The 23,502-nt window shown below is 41.0% G+C and overlaps 1 protein-coding gene across 1 annotated transcript in view; it reads left to right on the plus strand.

Moving 5' to 3' along the window:
- The window catches only part of TMEM182 (transmembrane protein 182), a 50,239-nt gene that overhangs the window by 11,769 nt on the left and 14,968 nt on the right, over nucleotides 1-23,502 (plus strand). Inside the window, exon 4 of the mRNA XM_082851768.1 lies at nucleotides 21,621-21,758. Coding sequence (XP_082707894.1) covers nucleotides 21,621-21,758 — 138 coding nt within the window. The remainder of the gene's footprint in view (nucleotides 1-21,620; nucleotides 21,759-23,502) is intronic.

A 23,502-nucleotide genomic window follows, 5' to 3' on the forward strand; every position in this document is an offset into this window, starting at 1 on the left:
ATTACTTGCTGGAATTTTTTTTGGAATTGCATTGAATGTATAGATCAAGTTAAGAAGAACTGACAGCTTGACAATATTAAGTCTTGCTACTCTAGACATGGAACATCTCTCCATTTATTTAATTCTTTGATTTTGTTTATCAGATTTGTAGTTTTCCTCATATAAATCTTGTACATATTTTGTTAGATTTATACCTAAATATTTCTTTCAGGGGGCTCTAATGTAAATGGCATTTGTTTTTAATTTCAAGTTCCACTTGTTTATTGCTGGTATAGAGGAAATCGATTGCCTTTTCTATATTACCCTTGTGTCCTGCAACCTTGTTATAATAACTCATTAGTTCCACGAGTCTTTAATGGATTCTTTCAGAGTTTCTTCCTAGATGATCATGTCATCTACAGACAAAAACAGCTTTATTTCTTCCTTCTCAATATATATAACTTTTATTTCTTTTTCTTATCTAATTGCGTAATTAAGATTTCCGGTGTGGTTGAAAGGGAGTGGTAAGAGGCAACATCCTTGTGTTATTTCTGATGTTAGTGGGAAGGACTTCAAGTTTCTCACCATTAAGAATGGTATTAGCTGTAGGGGTTTTTGTAAATATGCATTACCAACTTGAGGAATTTCCCCTTTATTCTTAGTTTACTGAGAGTTTTTATCCTGAATGGGTGTTGGATTTTGTCAAATGTTTGTTCTACATCTACTGATATATGATCATGTGATTTTTCTCTTTTAGCCTGTTGGTATGATGGTTTACATAAACTGATTTTTGTATGTTGAAGCAGCCATGCATACCTGGGATAAATTCTACTTGATCATGGTGTATAATTCTTTTTATACATTGTTGGATTCAATTAGCTAATATTTTGTTGATGATTTCTGCATCTATGTTCATGAGTGATATTGATTGTAGTTTTCTTTCCTTGTAATGTCTGGTTTTGATATTAGGATAACACTGACCTCATAGGATGAGTTAGGAAATATGACCTCTGCTTCTTTTCCTCTGGGATATTGTAGAGAATTGGTATAATTTCTTACTTAAATGTTTGATAGAAATTAACAGAAATTAGCAGTAAACCCATCTGGGCCTACTGCTTTCTGTTTAGGAAGTTTATTAATTACTGATTCAGTTTCTGTAATGTATATATGTTTATTCAGATTGTCTGTTTCTTCTTGTTTGAGTTTTGGCAGATTGTGTCTTTCAAGGGATTAGTCCATTTCAACTACATTGTCAGATTTTGGGGCACAGAGCTGTTCATAGTATTCCTTTATTACCTCTTTAATGTCTATAGGGCCTACAGGGCCTGTGATGTCATCTCTTTCATTTCTGATGTTAGCAGTTTGTGTCCTTTCTATTTTTTCCTTAGAGAGCCTGGCTAGAGACATTGATTTTATTGATCCTTTCAAAGAAGTATCTTCTGGTTTTGTTGATTTTCTCTATTGATTTTCTACAGATTCTTGATTTCTGCTCTAATTCTTATTGTTTCTTTGCTTCTGCTTATTTTGGATTTAATTTACTCTGCTTTTTCTAGTTTCTTAAGGTAGAAACTTAGATTATAGATTTTAGATCTTTCTTCTCTTCTAATATAGGAATTCAGTGCTATAAATTTCCCCCTAAGCACTGCTTTCCCTGCATCCCACACATTTTGATAAATTGTGTTTTCATTTTCATTTAGTTGAAACTATTTTTTAAATTTCTTTTGAGATTTCTTCTTTGATCGATGTGTTATTTAGAAGTGTGTTGTATAATCACTGCGTATTTGGGGATTTTTCTGTTATCTTTCTGTTATTTATTTCTAATTTAATTCTGTTGTGGGCTGAGAGCAGACTTTGTTTGATTTCTATTCTTTTAAGTTTGTTACGTTATTTTTTATGGCCCAGAATGTTGTCTGTCTTAGTGAATATTTCATGTGAGTTTGAAAAAAAAATGTGTATTCTGCTTTTGTTGGGTGAAGTACTCTATAGATATTTATTACAGTTGTCTCTGGGTATCTGCTGGAGATGGTTTCCAGGATCCACCAGGTATACCAAAATCCATAGATGCTCAAGTCCCACAGTTGGTACTCTGCACCTGCAGGATACACGTCTGTGGATTTAACCATCTGTGGATTGCAAACTTAATACATGATCTGAGGTTAGTCGAATCCATGGATGTGGCCTGGTGGCTACAAAGGGGCAACCATATATTTTTTGAGAAAATTCCACGTTAGTGGACCCATGCAGTTCAAACCTGTGTCGTCCCAGGGTCGCAACTGTATATCCAGTTGATGGTGTTGTTGAGTCTAGCTATGTCCTTACTGATTTTCTGCCTGATGGATCTGTCCATTCTGATAGAGAGGTGTTGAAGTCTCCCACTGTAATAGTGGATTCATCCTTTTCTCCTTTCAGTTCTATCAGTTTTTGCCTCATGTAGTTTGATACTCTGTTGTTAGATACATGTACATTAAGGCAAAGTGGACTTTTAATTAGTGTATTGTACCATTTATACTTAATGTTATTATTGATATGTTGGGCCTCAACCCTGCCATTTTAATTTTTGTTTTCTATTTGTTCTGCCTGTTTTTCATTTTTGTTTTCTTTATCCTGTTTTTCTATGGGTTACTTGAATTTTTAAAAATTCCATTCCAGGCCATTCCATTTGATTTATCTAAAGTGTTTTAGAGTATATCTCCTCTCTCTACACTGTTTAGATCATCCACTCAGTTTTTATTTTGGGCTACTATATTTTTCATTTCTAAAATTTCCTTTTGTTTCTTCTTTATATCTTTTATTTATTTGCCAGTAACTTTTATTTTCTCTTCAATTTGGGTCAAGCATGTACGTATTTACTCTTTGAGACGTTTTTATCATGATTCACTCAAAATCATTCTTAGATAATTCTAACATCTGTATTCTGTATTGGCATCTATTGAGTGATCTTTTTCATTGAAGTTGAGATTTTTCTGGTTCTTGGATGACTCATCATCTTTTAAAATTAAAACCAGGAATTAGGATGTATTATGTTATGAGACTCTAGATCTTCTGTTTTGGTTGGCTTTTTTTGATACTGCTCCTGCAGGAGAAGGGGTGGGCATTGCCTGAATAAAATCAGGTGGGGTGGAATTCCAGGCTCCCCATTTAGTCTGTGTTGACATAAGGGGAACTCTTCTTGGTACTGCTGGGCAGTAGTGAAAGTTCTGGCTTCCCACTATGTTTCCACTGATACCGTCCTGACCAGGAGGGGCAGGATTGAATCATTACAACTTTAACCATGGTTGCCATTGACATGGTAGGTATGCAAAGGTAACCTAATTACTACTGGGTGGTGATGAAAGTCCTGAATCTCCACTAAGCCTCCTCTGATACCACCCCAGGGGGAAAGGATGTCTAATTTCCACCTTGTAGGGGTGAAAGTCCAGGTTCCCCACATGGTCTCCACTGTCACTGTGAATGGTGGCCTTATTACCCTGCAGAGATCAAAGTCCTGACTCCACATTCAGCTTTCTCTGATACATCCATGTATGTGTGTGGAGTTGGGAGAGGGCACCTTACCACAGTCTGTCAAGAGTCAAAGACTAGGTTCCCCTCTTGGTCTTTGCTGATCACAGTGGGGTTGGGGCCAACGTTTTATTCTGCAGCGTTTGGTGTCAGGTGGTTATTTTCTAAAAGTTTCCTGCTTTGATAGGTAGCCCCTTACCTGGTTCTTTGGACAAACAGCTTTTGTTGGGAATTTTTTTGACTGTGATTGTTGGCATTTCTGGGTTGCTTGCTTTTCCATCCCCACTGACACCACGGGATGGGAGCTGGCCATTACCACCTGTGGTGGTAAAAGTCTCGCCTCCCTTCCTTCTCTGGCATTTCCCTAGCAGGGGGGTTGGGCCTGCTGGTGTCTGTGTCCATTGCCATTTCCTGGTTATTGGCTCCCCTAGCTCTAGATGTAGGATGAGTGAGCAAAAACAAAACCCAGGGAACTCACCATCACATCATTCCTTGGGTTCCAAGTTTCCTAGTTGGTCTTCTTCTCTCCCTTTTTTCTGAATCTTCTTCTGTTTGTTTCATAGATAATCGGCAGGGATTTTAGTTGTGATTAAAAGAAACAACAGGGAAAAAGTATGTTTGCTTCATCTTCCTGGAAGCAGAAGCTCAGTTTATCTAGTTACATTCTGAAGGAACAGCTGACCAGATTTGCTGATGGTTCATTGTGAGGTGTAGGGAAAGAGCAGAGTTAATGATGACACTTTTTGTCCTTAGCAGCTGGAGGGATGAAGTTGTTATTTTTAGAGATGGGGAAAGCTGAGGTAGAGTTGATTGTTAAGAGGAAGCTTTGGAGTTTTCAGACATGTTAAGTTGAGGACACCTAGTAGAGATGTTATGTAGGCTTTTGGATCGCAGAGTCTAGAGGTAAAGGTTGCTTTTTGAGCAGAAACTGTGCACTTGGCAGTCATTGCATGGAGGTACATTTAAACCATGGGGCAAGATAGGAGCATTTGGAGAGTGAGTGTAGAGAGAAAGGAGGTCAGTCCAGGCACAGAGCCCTAGGCTGCTCTGTTGTTCAGAGGTCAGGAAGAAGAGGAGAGACCCACAAAGCAGACTGAGGATGGGCAGCTAGGGAAGCAGGAAACAAACCAGGAGAGTATGGTGTTCTGGAAACCAGAAAGAGAAAGCTTTTCTCAGAGAAGGGAGTGATAAGCTTGGCCAAATGCTGCTAAGAAGTAGAGTAGGGCGTGGACTGGGATTTGACCCTTGAATTTAGCAAACTGTCCACAGCAATTTGACCTAGTGTTTTGCAACCTGGATTTCTTTCTTCTTGGGCTCACTACCACTATTTCCCCTTTGACAGATCACATTTTGTGTAATCTCTTTTTTCTCTCTTTTACTTTTAAATGATAATATATGAATTATATTTTAAACATAAGTACTGCTTGAGAAATTTCAGTGCTGGCATGAGGGATGAGATCCAGTGAGTTTATGAATAATTGGAGCCATTAATTGCACAAAGGCACCATCCTAATTTCTTCAGAGTTGTTCATTTATATCCTTATTTCTTGTTTCTGCATGTTGAAACCCACTAATCTATTGGCAAATATATAAAAAAAGAAAAAATGTTATTTATTTTATAAAAATCATTAAAATATCACAAGAAAATGACTTATTTTATTTCTTATGATAAGCTCCTGTTGTGTGCAGTCATTGGGCTAGCCCACCTACTTTTTACTTTACAAAGATTCCTCCTTGGATCTTGATGACAGTGCTGTGAGGTAGAGTTCATTGCTGCCATTTCAAGGCCAAGGAAACTTAGAGCATTTGGGTTTCTCAACTCAAAGTACATGCTCTGCAGTGAGCTGCCTCCGTTTCCATAATCAGCTTCTTGATAACATTGTAAAGGAGATTATGTTTCATCTCTCTAACAAGGAGTATATAGTTTAAAACAAACTCTGCGACTAATTAGGGGAGAATTGGCGACTTCTATTATGCTGCCTCTTAGCTTTCGTATGGTGACTCGACAAACTCTGCGACTAATTAGGGGAGAATTGGCGACTTCTATTGTGCTGCCTCTTAGCTTTCGTGTGGTGACTCGGTATGAGTCTTTCTTTTACCATTTATTACCCTTTACAAGCAAATTTGGGGCTATAGAAATAAATAAAAGTGATTTTTATATATAGTTTCTAAAAAATATGATTGATTTTTATAAAGCACTTTTTCTAGGACTCAGATTCATTGCTTCAAGTCTGCAAGTGGCCGTGGCAATTATTCCCATCCACAGAGTGTTGATTTAGTGTCGTTAAGGGAAGGGACGCGTTGTATGGAAAGCGAAGTGTTAACTCGTTTCCAGAGCCACAGCTGTTGTTACACAATATGAAGGGCATTTGCTCCAACAGCTTGCTATGTTGATTAGCTAGAGAGTGAAGTCTTCCCAAGATGTATCTTATCACTGCAAATAAATAAATACAACCAAATCCCCCACTAGACTGTGTGTAGAGTAGCTATGGGAATGCTACGTTTGATCTTTTCAATGATTTTCTGCTTAAACATGCAGTTTCAGAAGGCTGGTCTTTTCGAGTGGAGACTTGGAAGTTCAGTCTATGCAGTTCACTATCAAAGGGAAATATTGACCATTCACTTGTTGGGACTCTAACCAGAAGAGTTGGAAGTGACTTCTGAGACTGATAGCCTACCTTTTTATCAAGAACAAGCAGAAAACCAGGGAGGCTGGACAAGTGACCCACTTCTGAAGAACACACAGCAAATAGCGGATAAGTCAGTGAAGACTGAAGGCTGCCGATAGGCATTTCTACCCCATTCCTTCAGATTGAGCCCTGGAAGAGGCCAAGTCAGTGAGAGATGCCCAAGAGGGGTTTAGGTCCTTGGTGAATGCTGACTTTGAACAGCAAAGATCATGTTTCCTGCTCATTGGAGAAAATGTGACTCTGTTTGTGAATAAGCAAAGTGTGAATGTTTGTTCTGGAGTAAATGAGGCGTGCTTGCCCTGCCAGGGATGGCAGCTATGTCTCAGCTATCTTGTCTGTCCCCAGGGGATGGTCATTTCACACCGGCTGTGCTAGTACTCCTTGTATGTGTGGTTCACATCCCAAACTACGCAGGTCCAGATTCTAAGCTGGCTGAGTATTTTTCCAAGGCATTTGCTGGCTGGGACAGGCCACTGCTTATTGCCTGCACAACCCTCTCACCCCAGCAGCCAATGGTTACTCCCAGCTCTATACCTTTATTTTGTTGCTAGAAACTTTTTAACTTCCTTTCTTTTGTTATTACAATTCCTTGATAAGGTCTCTAGCCCATTTCATTTTACTCACAAGAGAGGCTAGTTTCCATGAAGTACCGCTAGATTTTTTGGTACCTTTATCTCTAAGTATTTTATCCCTAAGAAAAAAATACCAAGAAAATACAAATGCCTGTAATAAAGAAAAGGGAGTAGGTGTTTTACTGCCTTTTTCTCCCCCTCTTTCGCACTGAAAACACCTCCCCGCGCCTCACAAAACCAGACTGCAAACCTTTTGCCTATGGTTTGATTATTAATAGATTGAAGCTCCATGTGGACAAAACACCTATTTTAATTTAAGTTGTTCAGTGATTTTTCATATCGTTTGGAGGGAAAGTTTCATGTAACGTGGGCCAAAATGCTCCCCTGCTAAATGACCATATTCTCCAAGGACCGTCACGATGTGCCTCGTACCTTCTCTCTCTCGCCACTTCCCCAGCACCAAAGCTTCCTTCCTGTGCCTTCACACGAGGCTGCTTGCACACACGCGCCTTCTTTCTTGTTCATACTTTCTGCTGTCTGCCTTCATTTCCTGCATTACTGCTGTCCTGTTTAAGAATCACCTCCTCCAAAGACTGGGATTGGCACATACACCCTCCTATATATAAAATAGATAACTAATAAGACCTACTGTATGGCACAGGGAACTCTACTCAGTACTCTGTAATGGCCTATATGGGAAAAGACTCTAAACAAGATTAGATATATGTGTTTGTATAACTGATTCACTTTGCTGTACACCTGAAACTAACACAACGTTATAAATCAACTGTACTCCAATAAAATTAAAAAAAAAAAAAGAGAATCAGCTCCTCCAAGAAGCCTTCTGCAAATATGCCAAGACTGGGTCAACTACCCTTCCTCTATTCCCGTGTGATATACCTTAGAGTTCTCCCCTTGCCCTTGGTGTAGCTGACAGTCATCTGATGGTGTGTTTCTCTCCCATTAGACTGCTTGATAGCACATACTGGACTTTTTTTCATGGCGTATCACCAGTATGTACTTATCTAGCACAGCACCTGATACAAGATAGATTTTTCAATCAATGTTTGAGCATGGGTAAATGAAAGAGTGGGATTCAATTCAGTTGTTTATCACTTCTTTTGTTGGTGTTTTATGATCAAAATAGAGGGGAAATATCAAATCATCTTAGTGCTATGCAATTCTCAAACTAACTTTTCTGATAAATATAGAAACTACTTTTGAGCCACATCCCTTAGAGAAAGATTCCTGGATGTATAGTTGCAATGAAAGACCATAAAATTCCTTAGAGAAGTGTGATTTCTAAGGTGTTAGAGATTTGTGGAGGCAAATCATCTGAAAGATATGAAAATGAAGGCTCAGGAGTCCTAGAAAACTTACAATCAAGTAAGCAAGGCTTTGCTATAATTATTTTCAATTGTCTGCCAAAAGCTTTGGGTAAACAGGTTCATAGTCGATGTTTAAAAAAAGTGTATGAATAAAGGGATCCTAAAAATGGTCTTTCATGGCTCAGTATAAAAGACAGGAAGTCTCCTCAGGAATAGATCTGATTTTTTAAGAGGGAATCAGTTAATGAGGAAATTTGCCTCTCTTCTGGCATTTTTAGAGTTGGGCAGGAACATTTACAGAAGTTCCCAATGTTCTTGATTCATTTCTATGTACTGGGTATTCAGCAGCCTGGAAAGGATGGTTACATAGTCCTCGGTACTCTTACTTAGTATCCAGGTGTTAACATCTCATCACTTGATTCCTCAACTCTTCTCTTCCGAGTGCCTGTTTCTCCCTAGTAGGGATTTAAGTGATCCCTAGCCATTGTGATTATAGGCCAAGACCATCAATTCATTTCCGTTTTGAATGAGTTAGCTTCATTCTGTCCCATGGCCATTAAATATCTCACAAACCTTAACTGTATACATTGAGATTTCAGTGGAGACTGAGTGATAAGTTATTGATTATTCACTTATTCATATTTTATTGAGCATCTATTACATGCCAGCCATAAAGATTCCCTTGGGGTTAGAAAGATGGGCAAGACTGAGTTTTTGCCCTGCAGGAATGCACAGGCAAGAAGTGGAGGTGGAAGTGTAAAGACAGAAGCACAACGCAGAGTGCTGTCTGGTGACGGGCATGTGTCAAGACCCTGATGGAGTGCAGAGGCAAGGCACTGCTCAGGGCTGACTCACAGTAACTCTTCCAGTCCTCTTAAGGGCACTATAGGATGGGTATCTTTTTTTTTTTTTTTCGGTATGTGGGCCTCTCACTGTTGTGGCCTCTCCCGTTGCGGAGCACAGGCTCCGGACCCTCAGGCTCAGCGGCCATGGCTCACGGGCCCAGGCACTCTGCGGCATGTGGGATCTTCCCGGACCGGGGCACAAACCCGTGTCCCCTGCATTGGCAGACAGACTCTCAACCACTGTGCCACCAGGGAAGCCCTAGGATGGGTATCTTTATTATCACATCTTAGGGAAGGAGAGTGAGGCATGGAGAGCTAAGTAACTTAGCCAAGGTCACACAACTGGTAAGAGATATTCCAGCTCTTGAGTCTGATTCTACTCTCTCCTGCCTTTTGGTGGAGATGAGGACATAACTCCACTATGTCCTTTTGGCGGGTCGGGGAGGATGTTTGATTGGATCTCAAAGGACAAGTTGGAAAGCTGTGTATTCTAGCTGACAGAGGCAGTATTATGAAAGCCTACAGGTGTGATAACAGCATTTCCCCACCGGAAACTTCAGTATAATTTCAGCATTTCTGGAGGATAAGGTACGAGGAGCCAGAGTGGGAGGATTTGAGCCTAGAAGCCTTAGATGGATCAGTGACAATTTATTGGAAATAAACACCACAGACATTGAGGCTAATGGTGTCTGAGACTGAGCTCAGATAGCCCTGAGTTCAAATCTTGACCTTGTCATTTACTGGCTGTTTCATTTTGGGGACTTTACTTAACCTCTATGAGCCTCATCTGTAAATCACAAAATAGGGATTTTTGTGATGACAGAGGAGAGAATCCCTGCAAAGGCTGAGCAGCACCTTCTCAGTAAAATTCGCAGCTCCAGAGAGACTCAGCAGTCCAGTGGTTCTCATCCTGGCTGTACATCCCACTCTTCTAGGGGGCTTTTAAAAGTATGGTCGCTTGTGCTCACCCTCAGAGATTCTCATTCGATTGGTGTGGTTTGGAATCCTAGCTTGGGTATGATGTTAAAACCCTCCAGGTGGCTCTGGAAGCTGAGCGGGGAGGGGAGCCATCGGTGCAGGCCCCTCAGACAGCAGGGGTCAGAGGAAGACCCTGGAGCTGGGGCTTTACTCTGGATGCTCACCTGGCCCCCTGTGCGAGGATCTGAGTGGCTTTGTACACAGTGCCGCACAGGGGAGGAAGAAACATTTTCCTCTACCCCCTTAGGTTCAGTAACTGGGCCCTGCAAATTAGATGATAAAAATGGACATTGACATAGGAGAGGTTTAGGGTTATGTGTGCATACGGAGGCCTTCATAGAAACGTGAAGACCCAAAGAAGCAGATAGGCCCGGGAACTTACATACCTTTTAGCCAAGAACGATGAACGTGGAGATGCGACAAGACAGAGGAAGAAGAGGTTTGGGCTCGGGTGGTAAACTGTGGGAAAGTGACCAGGAAGAGTATAGGAGAGAAAGCAACGGAACATATGGCTTGTATTTGTAGCTTTGTTTAAAGACCCGTGTTGGTGTTGACTTGCTGTCTTTTTCGTGGCCATAAAACTCCCCTGGAAGTCCTCATTTCTCAGAAGTTTCTCCTCCCAGTTAGATAAGGAAAACTCCTAAGAGGTTTCCTTCTGCATTCATTGATTCTCATTTGCTCCCAGCTCAAAATAATCCTTATACCAAACTGGCATATGTGAGGGTGGCCTGTTCTGGTCCCCTTCACCTCACTGCCGAGAGCCTGGGTTCCCTCCCTACTGCGACCTTGAGGGTGCTGCCACCACTCCTACCTGCATTCCTGCAGCGCCCCTCTGCCCAGCTCCCCGGCAAGCCTCCCTTCCGGCCGCTCCCTCCCCGAGACTCTCAGGAAGAGAAACTTGAGAATGATTTCTGGGCCTTTCCCAAGGTCACAGCCAGTGTGGGTGGTGAGGACCCTGCCCCTCCTTCCTGAGGCGCTTTCTCCCTTTCAGCTCTTCCTTCACTGCCAAGTTTACAAGAGGGAAGTCAATGAACTCTGTCAGGTCTTTCAGTGTTCTTTTTGTCCTGAAAAATCAGTGGCCCGAGCAGAGCATGTGGCTTGGCACGTCCCGGCCTGTGGAGCTCCGACACGGCCGCTCTGTACAGCCTGTCCTTCTGCTCTGGTGCGGGCATTGCTGTATTTTTAGACCCGCCCGACATCGCCAAGACAAGTAGTACATGGAGATGCAGGACAGGCCTGCTGGCCTGTGTAGCAGAAGCGTCTTGCCTGAAGCTACGGCGACATATGCTGGGGGCTCTCGTTTGCTGCCGAGGATGGTGGAGGGGGTGATGTGTTTTGTTTTGGCTTCATTTAGACCGTTTTACAGCACTTCGCGCCGTGTGTGCTTGAGGATGTGTCGGAATACAGGATTAGCTCTCTGAACTAGCTTTGTGAGGTGTCTGAGGCAAGATAGCAAGTTTTGAAAAATGAATAACACTTAAGTTTATCTTTAAACTGCAAATACAATATTTACATTTTTATATACCCAACAAAATAATTTATCAAAACACTACAAATTTGGAATTGTGATCATTTGGATTGACTTTCCCCCTATGCTCTGTATGAAAGAGGGTTTGTTGTGTAAGTTGAAATGTTACAAAATCAAGACGAGATTTCTTAGTATCTCAACAGAACAAACTGTTTTGATACATAAATGAAATCCATGAAGACAGCCTTTATCTTGCTGGTTTCTTACTACCTGTAACAACAGAATCACTGAAGCTCGTTTCACCTCTCCCCCAACTGCCCGGCATTAGTCCCCACTCGGGGACTGTGATAACTACATAACTTGTTTTCCCTGTTCTGTCTTTTTCCTGCCAGTTCATTCTCTATCCAGTTACAGGAATGATACTCTCATACACATGTGGCCACCAGCTCTGATCACTGACTTCAGGGGCTTCCTAGGACCAGAATGATACATCGTCAGCCCTCGAGTGGCATGTAAAGCACTGGCTACCTTCCTGGGTTCCTCATTGTCGTTCCCCTCATCCACCTGGGTGGCAGCTTAGGGAAGCTGCTTTCCCTTGCCCCGTCACCTTCCTCCTGCCTTCTGCCTACTGAAATCCTAGGCAAACGTCAAGACCCAGTTCAACTATACCCAGTACGGTAGGCCTTCTCTTACTACCATCCAGCCCTGAAACAGTGGCCTCTCTGTGCAGGAGTCATCTGGCTTCGTGATATTCTGGGCACCCCTCGGCTGGGGCACTTAGCACACAGTGTTAACTGCTTTTCCCTCACTGGACTGAACTTGTGAGGGCAAGGGTTCTGTCTTGCTCTAGCGGCTTTTGGTGCCTGGCACCTGAAGAGCTGTCCATATATGTTTGCCAAATTAAGTGGCTTCTGGTTACAGCAGCGTGCCCGTTTACCAGGCAAACTTGGCAGGGCCCTGCTCAGAGGTCCCTTGTGAGACATCAGCTTTGGAATATTGGATGGATGTGAATGACTTGGAATGGGACTTTTTCTAAAATAAATCCACAGTTAAAACTTCAGGTTGCTTTTGCCCATCGTCTAAACTAATGAGGTTTCTGTACGTTTTTATTACATTTTTAGTGGAAACGAAATACTGTAAGGTTTTATTTTTTTAACCCCTTACATGGAATTTGGAACAGGTGCCACTTCTGCCATTGGCTTCCTGTCTGTGGTAATCTGCACAAGCATACACACACACACGCACAGTTACATAAACATGCACACACATGCACACATATTGATGTGTATAATTAAAAGTCCACTTTATTTCATGGTCTTCACTGTTCTGTCGTTTGAGGTGATTTGTATGTTTCCTACCTGAAGGATTCTTAACAGATGTCTCCCTACACTTCCTACTTTCTGGGACATGAGATCGTTTAGTATTTGTTTGAATCTGAAATTTGAATTTGCAGTACAGTTAAGACTCTTTATGTTATGCAATTTTTTATGAATGAACTGAGACATCATGAACATAGTTTTGCATTCATATACACTCTTAGTTAACAAACTAGACAGTCTCTAATAATTCGATGTCTCTTTTCTCTAATAAAAACAACAGGATAATACTGTAAAGGTAAAAGTTTAATTGATTTAGGAAAATAAACTAAGTACTTCAGGAGAACCATTTCTATAACGTCTGTTGTTAGACTAATTATTCATCATCTTCCTCATTATGACACCCGACCAAGGATCACTTTGTTAGGTCAGTTCACCAGTTTATTTAGAATTGACAGAACTTCATTTCTTTGAAAACAGTAGTTAATTTTGGCCTTTCACAGATTCAGATGAAGCTTTCTTTAATTAATCCAAATTGTGATGATATAGATTACATGTAAATCTGTTTACACTGTAAATCTTGCTTCATGTTCTAAGGAATTAATAGAAATTCAATATTGTTTAAGTTGAGCTTTAAATTGTATTAAATGGTCGAATTGGATTTTTAGAGATGTTTTCACCTGGTACAGCCCAAAGCTTTCAAAGACAAAGCGTTGCAGTTTTTATGGGGTCTTATTAAGAACAAGGAAACAAATTAAGTATTCTCAGAGATACATTCAAGATCTAGGAGTCTTAAACAGTATAAACCACTAACCAAACAAGAACATCCTTTAAACCAAACAAGAACATCCTTTAAAATTTTTAAAGTGTCTATATACTAGAACTGAAAGCTTGTCCCCATCCTAAATCCATGAGATAAATGGATATCTTTTAAGTGTCAAGCACATTGTTGACAAGAGTATTTTATTACAAGGCATGTAAAAATAATAGTAATAGCAAATACGTTTGACCCCTTACTGCATGCGGCTACTTTTCATGTATGTTCTCAATCCTTCCTATAAACTTATTTGAAGGATATTGTGCTTTATGTTAGAAAACTGTGGTCTCTCAGAGTCACCCAGTTAGTAATATCTCAAAACATTCATTTTATTTTGAAAATTCTCTGATTGCCTCAGTTTTACTTCAGACAGTGAAAGAACTACCCAGTTCCAGGCGCTGATTCTTCGTTACAACTGAACATTTCAATTCTGGAATCAAAGTGTGCCACATATGCAAACTAGGTAATATAATTAGCTAAGAAACAGGAAATTCCAAGAAATTTTGAAATAGGCTTAAAGTTGCGCACTTTGGAATGTTGAAGCACAGGCAGAAGATAAAGCCTGTGGTGACTGCAGGAAGGAATTCTACTTGGAAGCTATGTCTGTATGGTCACGACTCTCCAGGCAGCCAGGTGCCCCCTCCTTTAAGTACAGATCTGTTGCTCCTGCCTTTCACCGGGGACTCAGAATCAAAAGTCAGGCTGCTCTGCTAGGGCAGACCAAGGGCAGGAAGCAGCAGGTCTCAGGAACAGCAGTTCTGGGGAGCACTTATCCCCCATTTCCATCTGGCTCTCTTTCTCTCTCACCCTCACCCGGTGTTTTCTCTTTCTGGCAGTCCCCCCGCTTCTCTCTGTGGAGAGGCTCCTCTGCTTTTTCTGCCCTCTCTATGGCCTGAGTCATAATTCCTGCCCTCTTGCTTGGCTATGGCCGTGGCTCACCACAGCTCTTCTGGATCAGCTACCAGTGCTTCCTTGTAGCTTCAGCTCTGCTGTGAATCCTCTCCCTTTTGCAGTGTTCCCGTTCTCAAGGGGTCACACTGATTAGCTCAGCTCATCTCTGCATGGGTCAGAGGCCACCATGTTTTGGTCTTTGTGTCAGGTATCTGACCCCGTTTGTTTGTATTTGGGGTAATTAAGAGTAGAGCTGTGTGGTATGAAACGTGGCCAGTGCCTTCTTAGTGGACAGGGAAACTTCCCATGGAAGATAGTGTGAAAGCTCTGTGGAACTGTGTGTATTGGCAAACACAACCTGTACTGTAATCTAAAGGGATTTCCTAATGTCAATGATACATAAGAAACACTGTGCAAGGCTCTCTGGGGGAAGTAATCCACTTTCCTATTACTGACCATAATACCCTCTGCTGTGTCATGTTAATGAAATTTTAACATGCAATAAAAGCAGCCACAAAATAAGTGGCATTCATTGGTCTCTTGTGAAATGCCACACACTTCAAATACACTGTTAGTAATTCTTCCAAGAACTCTAAAGGATGGACACAAACATTCTTATTTTACAGAAGTGAAGGTTCAGAAAGCATTCCTATTTTACAGGTTCATAAGTTTAAGTAAGTGGTCCAAGGTTACATTGCAGGTAAGAGTGCATACTCAGGTCACTCTGATTCTGAAACCTACATTTCTTTACTGTATTATGCCATATATATATATATATATATATATATATATATAAATATAAATATATATATATATTTATTTATTTATTTATTTATTTATTTATTTCAACAGTCAAATATATTTTAAAGAAATTAAGGTGAGAAAAATAATCTACTATATTTACACGGATATCCACCTTTTCTGTTTCTCTTTCTTCACTTCTGAAATTTCAAAGAAACCCTGGTCTCATTTCCCTTCAGCCCAAAGAAATTTCTTTAGGATTTCTTTGTAGAGCAGGTCTACTGATGACAAAGTCTATATTTTCCTCCTTGAGAAATGGCTTTCTTTTCCCTTCATCCCTCAAAGATATTTTCACTGGAGGCAGAATTTTAGGTTGACAGGTCTTTTTCTAGGGCACTTTTAAGATACTGTTTAACTGTCTTCTGGCCTCAGTCGTTTCTTTTTCTGTTTGTTTCTTTGCCGTGACTTTTACTGTTGTGTACTTACTCAGGGTCCCCAACCTGAAAGTGGAAGCTGTCAGACCTCCTCTGCCCTCTACTCACACAGGGCTGCTCTGTCCCCAGCATGCCCTCAGTCCTCGTGCAGCCCCTCTGATCGAATGTACACCCTGTGATCATGAAAGGGGACCACCCAGGTCAGCATCTTTGCCAGCAGCCCTTTTCCTCTACTTTGCGGTGATTGTGACAACGTGCCCACAGCTCACAATGTCCGCTCTGACTTGGGCAGTGGCCTCAGTCACTTCTGATGAGAGACTTGCCATCCGTGGAATTACTGTTCCCGTCCATCTAATGGGTCATCTCCACCCCCATACCCCCAGCTGCTTTCAAGACTTGGCCTGTGGTTTTCAGTAATTTTCTTATTACGTGTCTAGGCTGATTTCTTTGAGTGTGCCCTCTTTGGAGGTTACTGAGTTTCTTGTATCTGTAAATTTGTCTTAAGAAGTTTGAAGGCATTATTTCTATAAATGTTCTCTCTGCACCAATATCTTTTCCCTCTGCTTTAGGGACTCCAGTGACACAAGTGTGAGATCTTCTGATATTGTCCCACAAGTACCTGAGATTCTAGTCATTTTTCTTTTCAGTCTCTTTTCCTTCTGTGATTCGGACTAGATAATTCTTACTGTTCTCTCTTCAAGTTTGTTGCTCTTTCCTCTCTCCTCCCTGTTCTGCTAGTGAGCCCATCTAAGGGAGTTTTTATTTCACATATTGTATTTTTCAACTCTAAAAGTTCAGCCTAGTTCTCTTTTTTATAGATACTACTTCTATTTTGAGAGTTTCTATCTTTCTGTTCATTTCAGGAGTGTTCACCTTAGTTCATAGAAGCTGGTTCTAAAAGCTACTTCAAAGTCTGTCTGGTAACTCACATGTCTGGATGGTGTTTGTGTTGGCATCTACTGATCGCTTGGTCCTTTGAGAATTGGTCAGATTTCCATGGTTGTTGGTATATCAAGAAATTTTGGATTGTGTCCCGGACATTTTGAATATTTTGTTGTCAGTCTCCACGTATTGTTAAAATCCTCTGGAGAATACTGATTTGTTGTTTGCATAGGCAACTGGCTGGCATGGTTCTGTCCTTTTCCTCTGTGATAGTAGCTGCATTGTCAATTCGGTTCTCTATGCTATTTGGGTCTGCCTGAGGCATCACCGCTCCGGGCTTGCTCTGGTACTTGGGTGGTTTTTATACTGTACTTCAGTTCTCAGAGCCTTTGCTATACATCTCTGGGTGTTTTCTGCATGTGTGCAACGTGGGGAGCGAGCCCAGTACTTGCACAGATTCAAACACAGAACTGGAGACTCCCTTGTCCAGCCCTCTCTCATCTGTGGGATTTTCTGCCGTGTACACCCTCTGGCTTCCACGGCCCCTTTTCCTCAGTTTCTCTGGGTAGAAAGATGGGGTTCCTTCAGAGTTTTGGTCTCCTGTGCTGTGGCAGAGTTCCCTGCAGCGGCACCAGTGCAGACCAGCAAGAGAAAAGGTGAGTCCCCCACTCTTTGCGCAATTGGGTTTCTTGTTCTGATTCTTCTATCCTGAGAGTTGGATCATCTTTGGGATGTTAAACGTCTGCTCCCCCATGGGGGTGGCCGTACAGATCTATGTTTGAAGCTGGCTGTGAAGCAGGGCGAGGAGAATAAAAACATGAGGTCTCCCCATACTCTGGCTTGCAGAGCCCCTCTCCTGCTTCTCTAGCCAGCATGACGGCCTTCACTAGGGATATTGTGCTCTTTGAACCTTTTTACACAGTTCCCAATTTGGCTTGCCTTGAGGCCAAATCCTGGATGAAAAAAATAGAAAAAACCCAGAAAACCCCTCGCAGCTGAGTTGATCTTTCATTAAGGTTTTACTTCCCTCCTTAATCCACTTGCTGTTGTTTACTTTCCAAACTCCTGTTGTTTGCCATTTTGTCTAGTCTTAGTTGTGATTGGAGGGTGATCAGAGGGTGATTGGAGAGGTGATAGAACGGCTCCTTTTCCCCGGACCACCTCTTACGAATGTTTATACCCCAGCACTTGCCACAGAACGACCGCGTGATAGTGCACTAAATGAAGTGAACGAAAGTGTAACATGTGAGGCTCACCAGTTATCTAGCAAACTCTGGTAGGACAGGGATGGCCGACATTTGGCTCAAAGCCTTTCACTCTCACTTCCCGCACTGAGAGCTGATCAGTACTTTACTGCCCTGTGCCTTGAGGAGCCTGAGTACAGTCGCAGAATACTTCCTCACCAGCAGCCACTGCCAGATGGATGGCATTGGCCTGTGAGGTGGAAGCCTGCCTTTTGTTTCTGTCTTCAAAACCGAGTTATTCACGCGGAAATATAAGCCTTCTTTTCTCATTTAACTGCGGTGGTTCCTCTCCTCGATTTTCCATCCTCCCATTCTCTTTTCTCTTAAAGATTCCAGTTGATTGATATATTTTTTCCTCTGCCAGGTGGCTTGTTGAGAAAAATCGTTCTTTGCTTTCTTATAAAGTTTCTGTATTTTCGTAAAAAACTGTAATTTCATGAATGTGTTTCAGTGAGCTTTCCCTCATTTACACACGTAGGAATTTATTTTTGTGTTTTAGCCTTTGGGAAATGATGAATTTGTTTAAGAGATCGGTAATTATCCCACTCACAAATGAACATTAGAATTCTTCTTTATTTGATCACTGTATGTCACTAAATCCACAATTTATTTATCGCCAGCTGCATCCATTAATTCAGACTTACTGGTCCTTGACTAAGAGACCGCTATAGCTTCTCATTTTAAATCTTTCTAGGAACAAATATTAATAGAAAGTAGTAAGCCTAAACAGAATCCAACAGCACATTAAAAGGATCATACACCATGATCAAGTGGGGTTTATTCCAGGAATGCAAGGATTCTTCAATATACGCAAATCTATCAATGTGATAAACCATATTAACAAATTGAAGGAGAAAAACCATATGATCATCTCAATAGATGCAGAGAAAGCTTTTGACAAAATTCAACACCCATTTATGATAAAAACCCTCCAGAAAGTAGGCATAGAGGGAACTTTCCTCAACATAATAAAGGCCATATATGACAAGCCCACAGCAAACATCATCCTCAATGGTGAAAAACTGAAAGCATTTCCACTAAGATCAGGAACAAGACAAGGTTGCCCACTCTCACCACTATTATTCAACATTGTTTTGGAAGTTTTAGCCACAGCAATCAGAGAAGAAAAGGAAATAAAAGGAATCCAAATCGGAAAAGAAGAAGTAAAGCTGTCACTGTTTGCAGATGACATGATCCTATACATAGAGAACCCTAAAGATGCTACCAGAAAACTACTAGAGCTAATCAATGAATTTGGTAAAGTGGCAGGATACAAAATTAATGCACAGAAATCTCTGGTATTCCTATATACTAATGATGAAAAATCTGAAAGTGAAATCAAGAAAACACTCCCATTTACCATTGCAACAAAAAGAATAAAATATCTAGGAATAAACCTACCTAAGGAGACAAAAGACCTGTATGCAGAAAATTATAAGACACTGATGAAAGAAATTAAAGATGATACAAATAGATGGAGAGATATACCATGTTCTTGGATTGGAAGAATCAACATTGTGAAAATGACTCTACTACCCAAAGCAATCTATAGATTCAATGCAATCCCTATCAAACAACCACTGGCATTTTTCACAGAACTAGAACAAAAAATTTCACAATTTGTATGGAAACACAGAAGACCCAGAATAGCCAAAGCAATCTTGAGAACAAAAGAAGGAACTGGAGGAATCAGGCTCCCTGACTTCAGACTATACTACAAAGCTACAGTTATCAAGACGGTATGGTACTGGCACAAAAACAGAAAGATCAATGGAACAGGATAGAAAGCCCAGAGATAAACCCATGCACATATGGACACCTTATCTTTGATAAAGGTGGCAGTAATGTACAATGGAGAAAGGACAGCCTCTTCAATAAGTGGTGCTGGGAAAACTGGACAGGTACATGTAAAAGTATGAGATTAGATCACTCCCTAACACCATACACAAAAATAAGCTCAAAATGGATTAAAGACCTAAATGTAAGGCCAGAAACTATCAAACTCTTAGAGGAAAACATAGGCAGAACACTCTATGACATAAATCACAGCAAGATCCTTTCTGACCCACCTCCTAGAGTAATGGAAATAAAAACAAAAATAAACAAATGGGACCTAATGAAACTTCAAAGCTTTTGCACAGCAAAGGAAACCATAAACAGGACCAAAAGACAACCCTCAGAATGGGAGAAAATATTTGCAAATGAAGCAACCGACAAAGGATTAATCTCCAAAATTTACAAGCAGCTCATGCAGCTCAATAACAAGAAAACAAACAACCCAATCCAAAAATGGGCAGAAGACCTAAATAGACATTTCTCCAGAGAAGATATACAGACTGCCAACAAACACATGAAAGGATGCTCAACATCATTAATCATTAGAGAAATGCAAATCAAAACTACAATGAGATATCATCTCACACCAGTCAGAATGGCCATCATCAAAAAATCTAGAAACAATAAATGCTGGAGAGGGTGTGGAGAAAAGGGAACACTCTTGCACTGCTGGTGGGAATGTGAATTGGTTCAGCCACTATGGAGAACAGTATGGAGGTTCCTTAAAAAACTACAAATAGAACTACCATATGACCCAGCAATCCCACTACTGGGCATATACCCTGAGAAAACCAAAATTCAAAAAGAGTCATGTACCAAAATGTTCATTGCAGCTCTATTTACAATAGCCCGGAGATGGAAACAACCTAAGTGCCCGTCATCGGATGAATGGATAAAGAAGATGTGGCACATATATACAATGGAATATTACTCAGCCATAAAAAGAAATGAAATTGACCTATTTGTAATGAGGTGGATAGACCTAGAGTCTGTCATACAGAGTGAAGTAAGTCAGAAAGAAAAAGACAAATACCGTATGCTAACACATATATATGGAATTTAAGAAAAAAAATGTCATGAAGAACCTAGGGGTAAAGCAGGAATAAAGACGCAGACCTCCTAGAGAACGGACTTGAGGTTATGGGGAGGGGGAAGGGTGAGCTGTGACAGGGCGAGAGAGAGTCATGGGCATATACACACTAACAAACGTAGTAAGGTAGATAGCTAGTGGGAAGCAGCCGCATGGCACAGGGATATTGACTCGGTGCTTTGTGACAGCCTGGAGGGGTGGGATAGGGAGGGTGGGAGGGAGGGAGACGCAACAGGGAAGACATATGGGAACATATGTTTATGTATGACTGATTCACTTTGTTATAAAGCAGAAACTAACACACCATTGTAAAGCAATTATACCCCAATAAAGATGTTAAAAAAAAAAAAAAAGAAAAAAAAAAGCTTAAAAAAAAAAAAAAAGAAAGTAGTAAGCCTTAAATATATCTGATCTTAAATCTCAGTCTGTACAAACCCTTTTTTTTTTTCCGCTTTGCTTGTCGTTTTTATTACCTTAAGACTATTTTCCAGTAGAGTCACAATCTAAATAGAAGTGTACTTTTTTGTTAGGAGATTGGGGGGACCATTACCAGCTTCTAAGGGATCACTGTGGTATAAGCACTATCTTGGCAGGAATGAAGAGGCAGCATTTGTGAATATGAATGCCTTTTTATGTCCTTGTCCTTGTGGTGTGAACACCTATGTGTGACCTATCTGGGAACTTTCTCAAGAGGAGTCTTTATAGAACGTTAGGTGTTCCCACTTCTAACATGGATAATCTGGTTAGAAAAATGAGCTCCCAGAGTATATATTAAGCACATATGTGGTGTAAATACCAAGCGATTGTTGATAGAAGTTCGGCATCATTGAGTCCAAAGTCGTCTGGCGAGGCTTCCTTTTAAAGAGAACTCAGGACCACAGCCTGGGATTCCGTCCAGCAGTGCTGGGGCTGAAATTAGAAAACTGAAGAGAGAAACTTACTGTGTGACAGTCTGCTGCGTTCACAATCTAAGTGTGCCTTTCTCTTGTCCTTTTCTCCTGGGGTCTGCAGTTTACCGTGGCTTCTGGGCGGTCCTGATGCTTCTTGGGGTAGTTTCTGTGGTGACTGCGAGCTTTTTGATCATCTGCGCAGCCCCCTTCGCCAGCCATCTTCTCTATAAAGCCGGGGGAGGCTCCTACATCGCCGCAGGTACGTCCATTGTGAAGGGTATGATTTCCAGCTGTGGTTTTTCCCCATATCTTCATATTTTCCACTTCTAGTTTCAGGGGTGAGGCTTCTAGTAGTAATAATATGTTAATATTCATGTACAATATTTCCTGAGTGCTACCTATATGTCACACACTTTTCCAGGGACTTCCCGTTTTCCATTTGCTCATTGTATCCACATCATATGAATGAAGACAGTAGACAGGAAAGCTCTGCTGTAAGAGCCCTTTAATCTCTCTTATCCTGTTAATTTTCTACCTGTAAAAGGGGGTTATAACACGTCTCTCTGTAACATCTGGGCGTGGGTGAAGCTTTTTGTGATATTACAAACCCTCATGATTTGTTTATTGTAGGTACAAAGCATCTTTTTCTATATCGTCATCCTTCCATTTTAATTGTGGTTCATGTGCATTATCTAAATACCTTCTCTTCTTTGTAAAACCTGTATCTTTTTTAGTCAGCTTTCTAATTCCTGCTAAAAGGATCATAGTACAAATAGAAAAATAATTGAATAGGTGAGTCTTGTGAATGTTAAGACTTTTAAATTTAATTAGGAAATAAAAGCCAGAGCACTAACCTGAAAACATAAGCACAAGGATTTTTGTAACATAAACGTTCTGGGAATTTACACAAACTACACTACGACTAAGACCAAACTGTACCTGAGTTGGGTCTATTGCAGCATCCCATAAAAGGGACCAGTTGTCTCACCTGGGATTGTAGTGACCGTGAAGGAAAGGGACAGAGTGGGGGAGCTCTACTGTCTTTCTAATCACTGCAAAGATGGCTCATGCTGTTGCCCAAAATCATGTAATCAATGGTCAATTAACAAAGAGTTCCTTTAAACACTAGTTTTGCATAATATTGTGCTTAATTTTTTTGCAGAGGGAATAAAAAGAATAATCACATAGATCCTCTGCTCAGAGAGCTTAAAAAACCACAAAACAGGGCTTCCCTGGTGGCGCAGTGGTTGAGAGTCCACCTGCCGATGCAGGGGACATGGGTTCGTGCCCCGATCCGGGAAGATCCCATGTGCCGCGGAGCGGCTGGGCCCGTGAGCCATGGCCGCTGAGCCTGCGCGTCCGGAGCCTGTGCTCCACAACGGGAGAGGCCACAGCAGTGAGAGGCCCGCGTACAGCAAAAAAAAAAACAAAAAAACCCCACAAAACAATAACACTGTGGGGACCAGGGCCCTCTATTTAACTTATTCTGTCTTTATTTTTGTCTTTTATTTAAAACTCTTCTTCACTGAGTTTTCAAGGACCCAGATTTAGCCATTTGAGCTCATAGTTAAAGAAATAACTTTAACAATTGAGATATAATTCACATACTACAAAATTTACCATTTTAAAGTATATAATGCAGTGTTTTTTGATATATTCCCAGAGTTGGGCAAGGATTACCACTGTCTGATTCCAGAATATTTTTATCACGCCACAAAGAATCCTCATGCTCTGCTCCTGCACGCCTCCCAGTCCTGAGAGCCATAGACCTGCTTTCTGTCTCTGTGGGTTTCCTATTCTGGACATTTCATGTCTATGGAATCACACAATACATGGCCTTTTGTGTCTGGCTTCTTTCACTTAGATCTCGTAATTGATAATCTCTCTTCTTTACTTCATAATTCCATAAGACCAAACCCCTTATATGCCTTAAAAGTGAGCATCTTCTTCACCAAATATTTCTTCTCCCCCAAATCACATTCTACTCTCGGTTTATCCAAAGG

Source organism: Leucopleurus acutus, assembly GCF_964270905.1.
Source record: "Leucopleurus acutus genome assembly, chromosome: 12".
NCBI classification, from domain to species: Eukaryota; Metazoa; Chordata; class Mammalia; order Artiodactyla; family Delphinidae; genus Leucopleurus; species Leucopleurus acutus.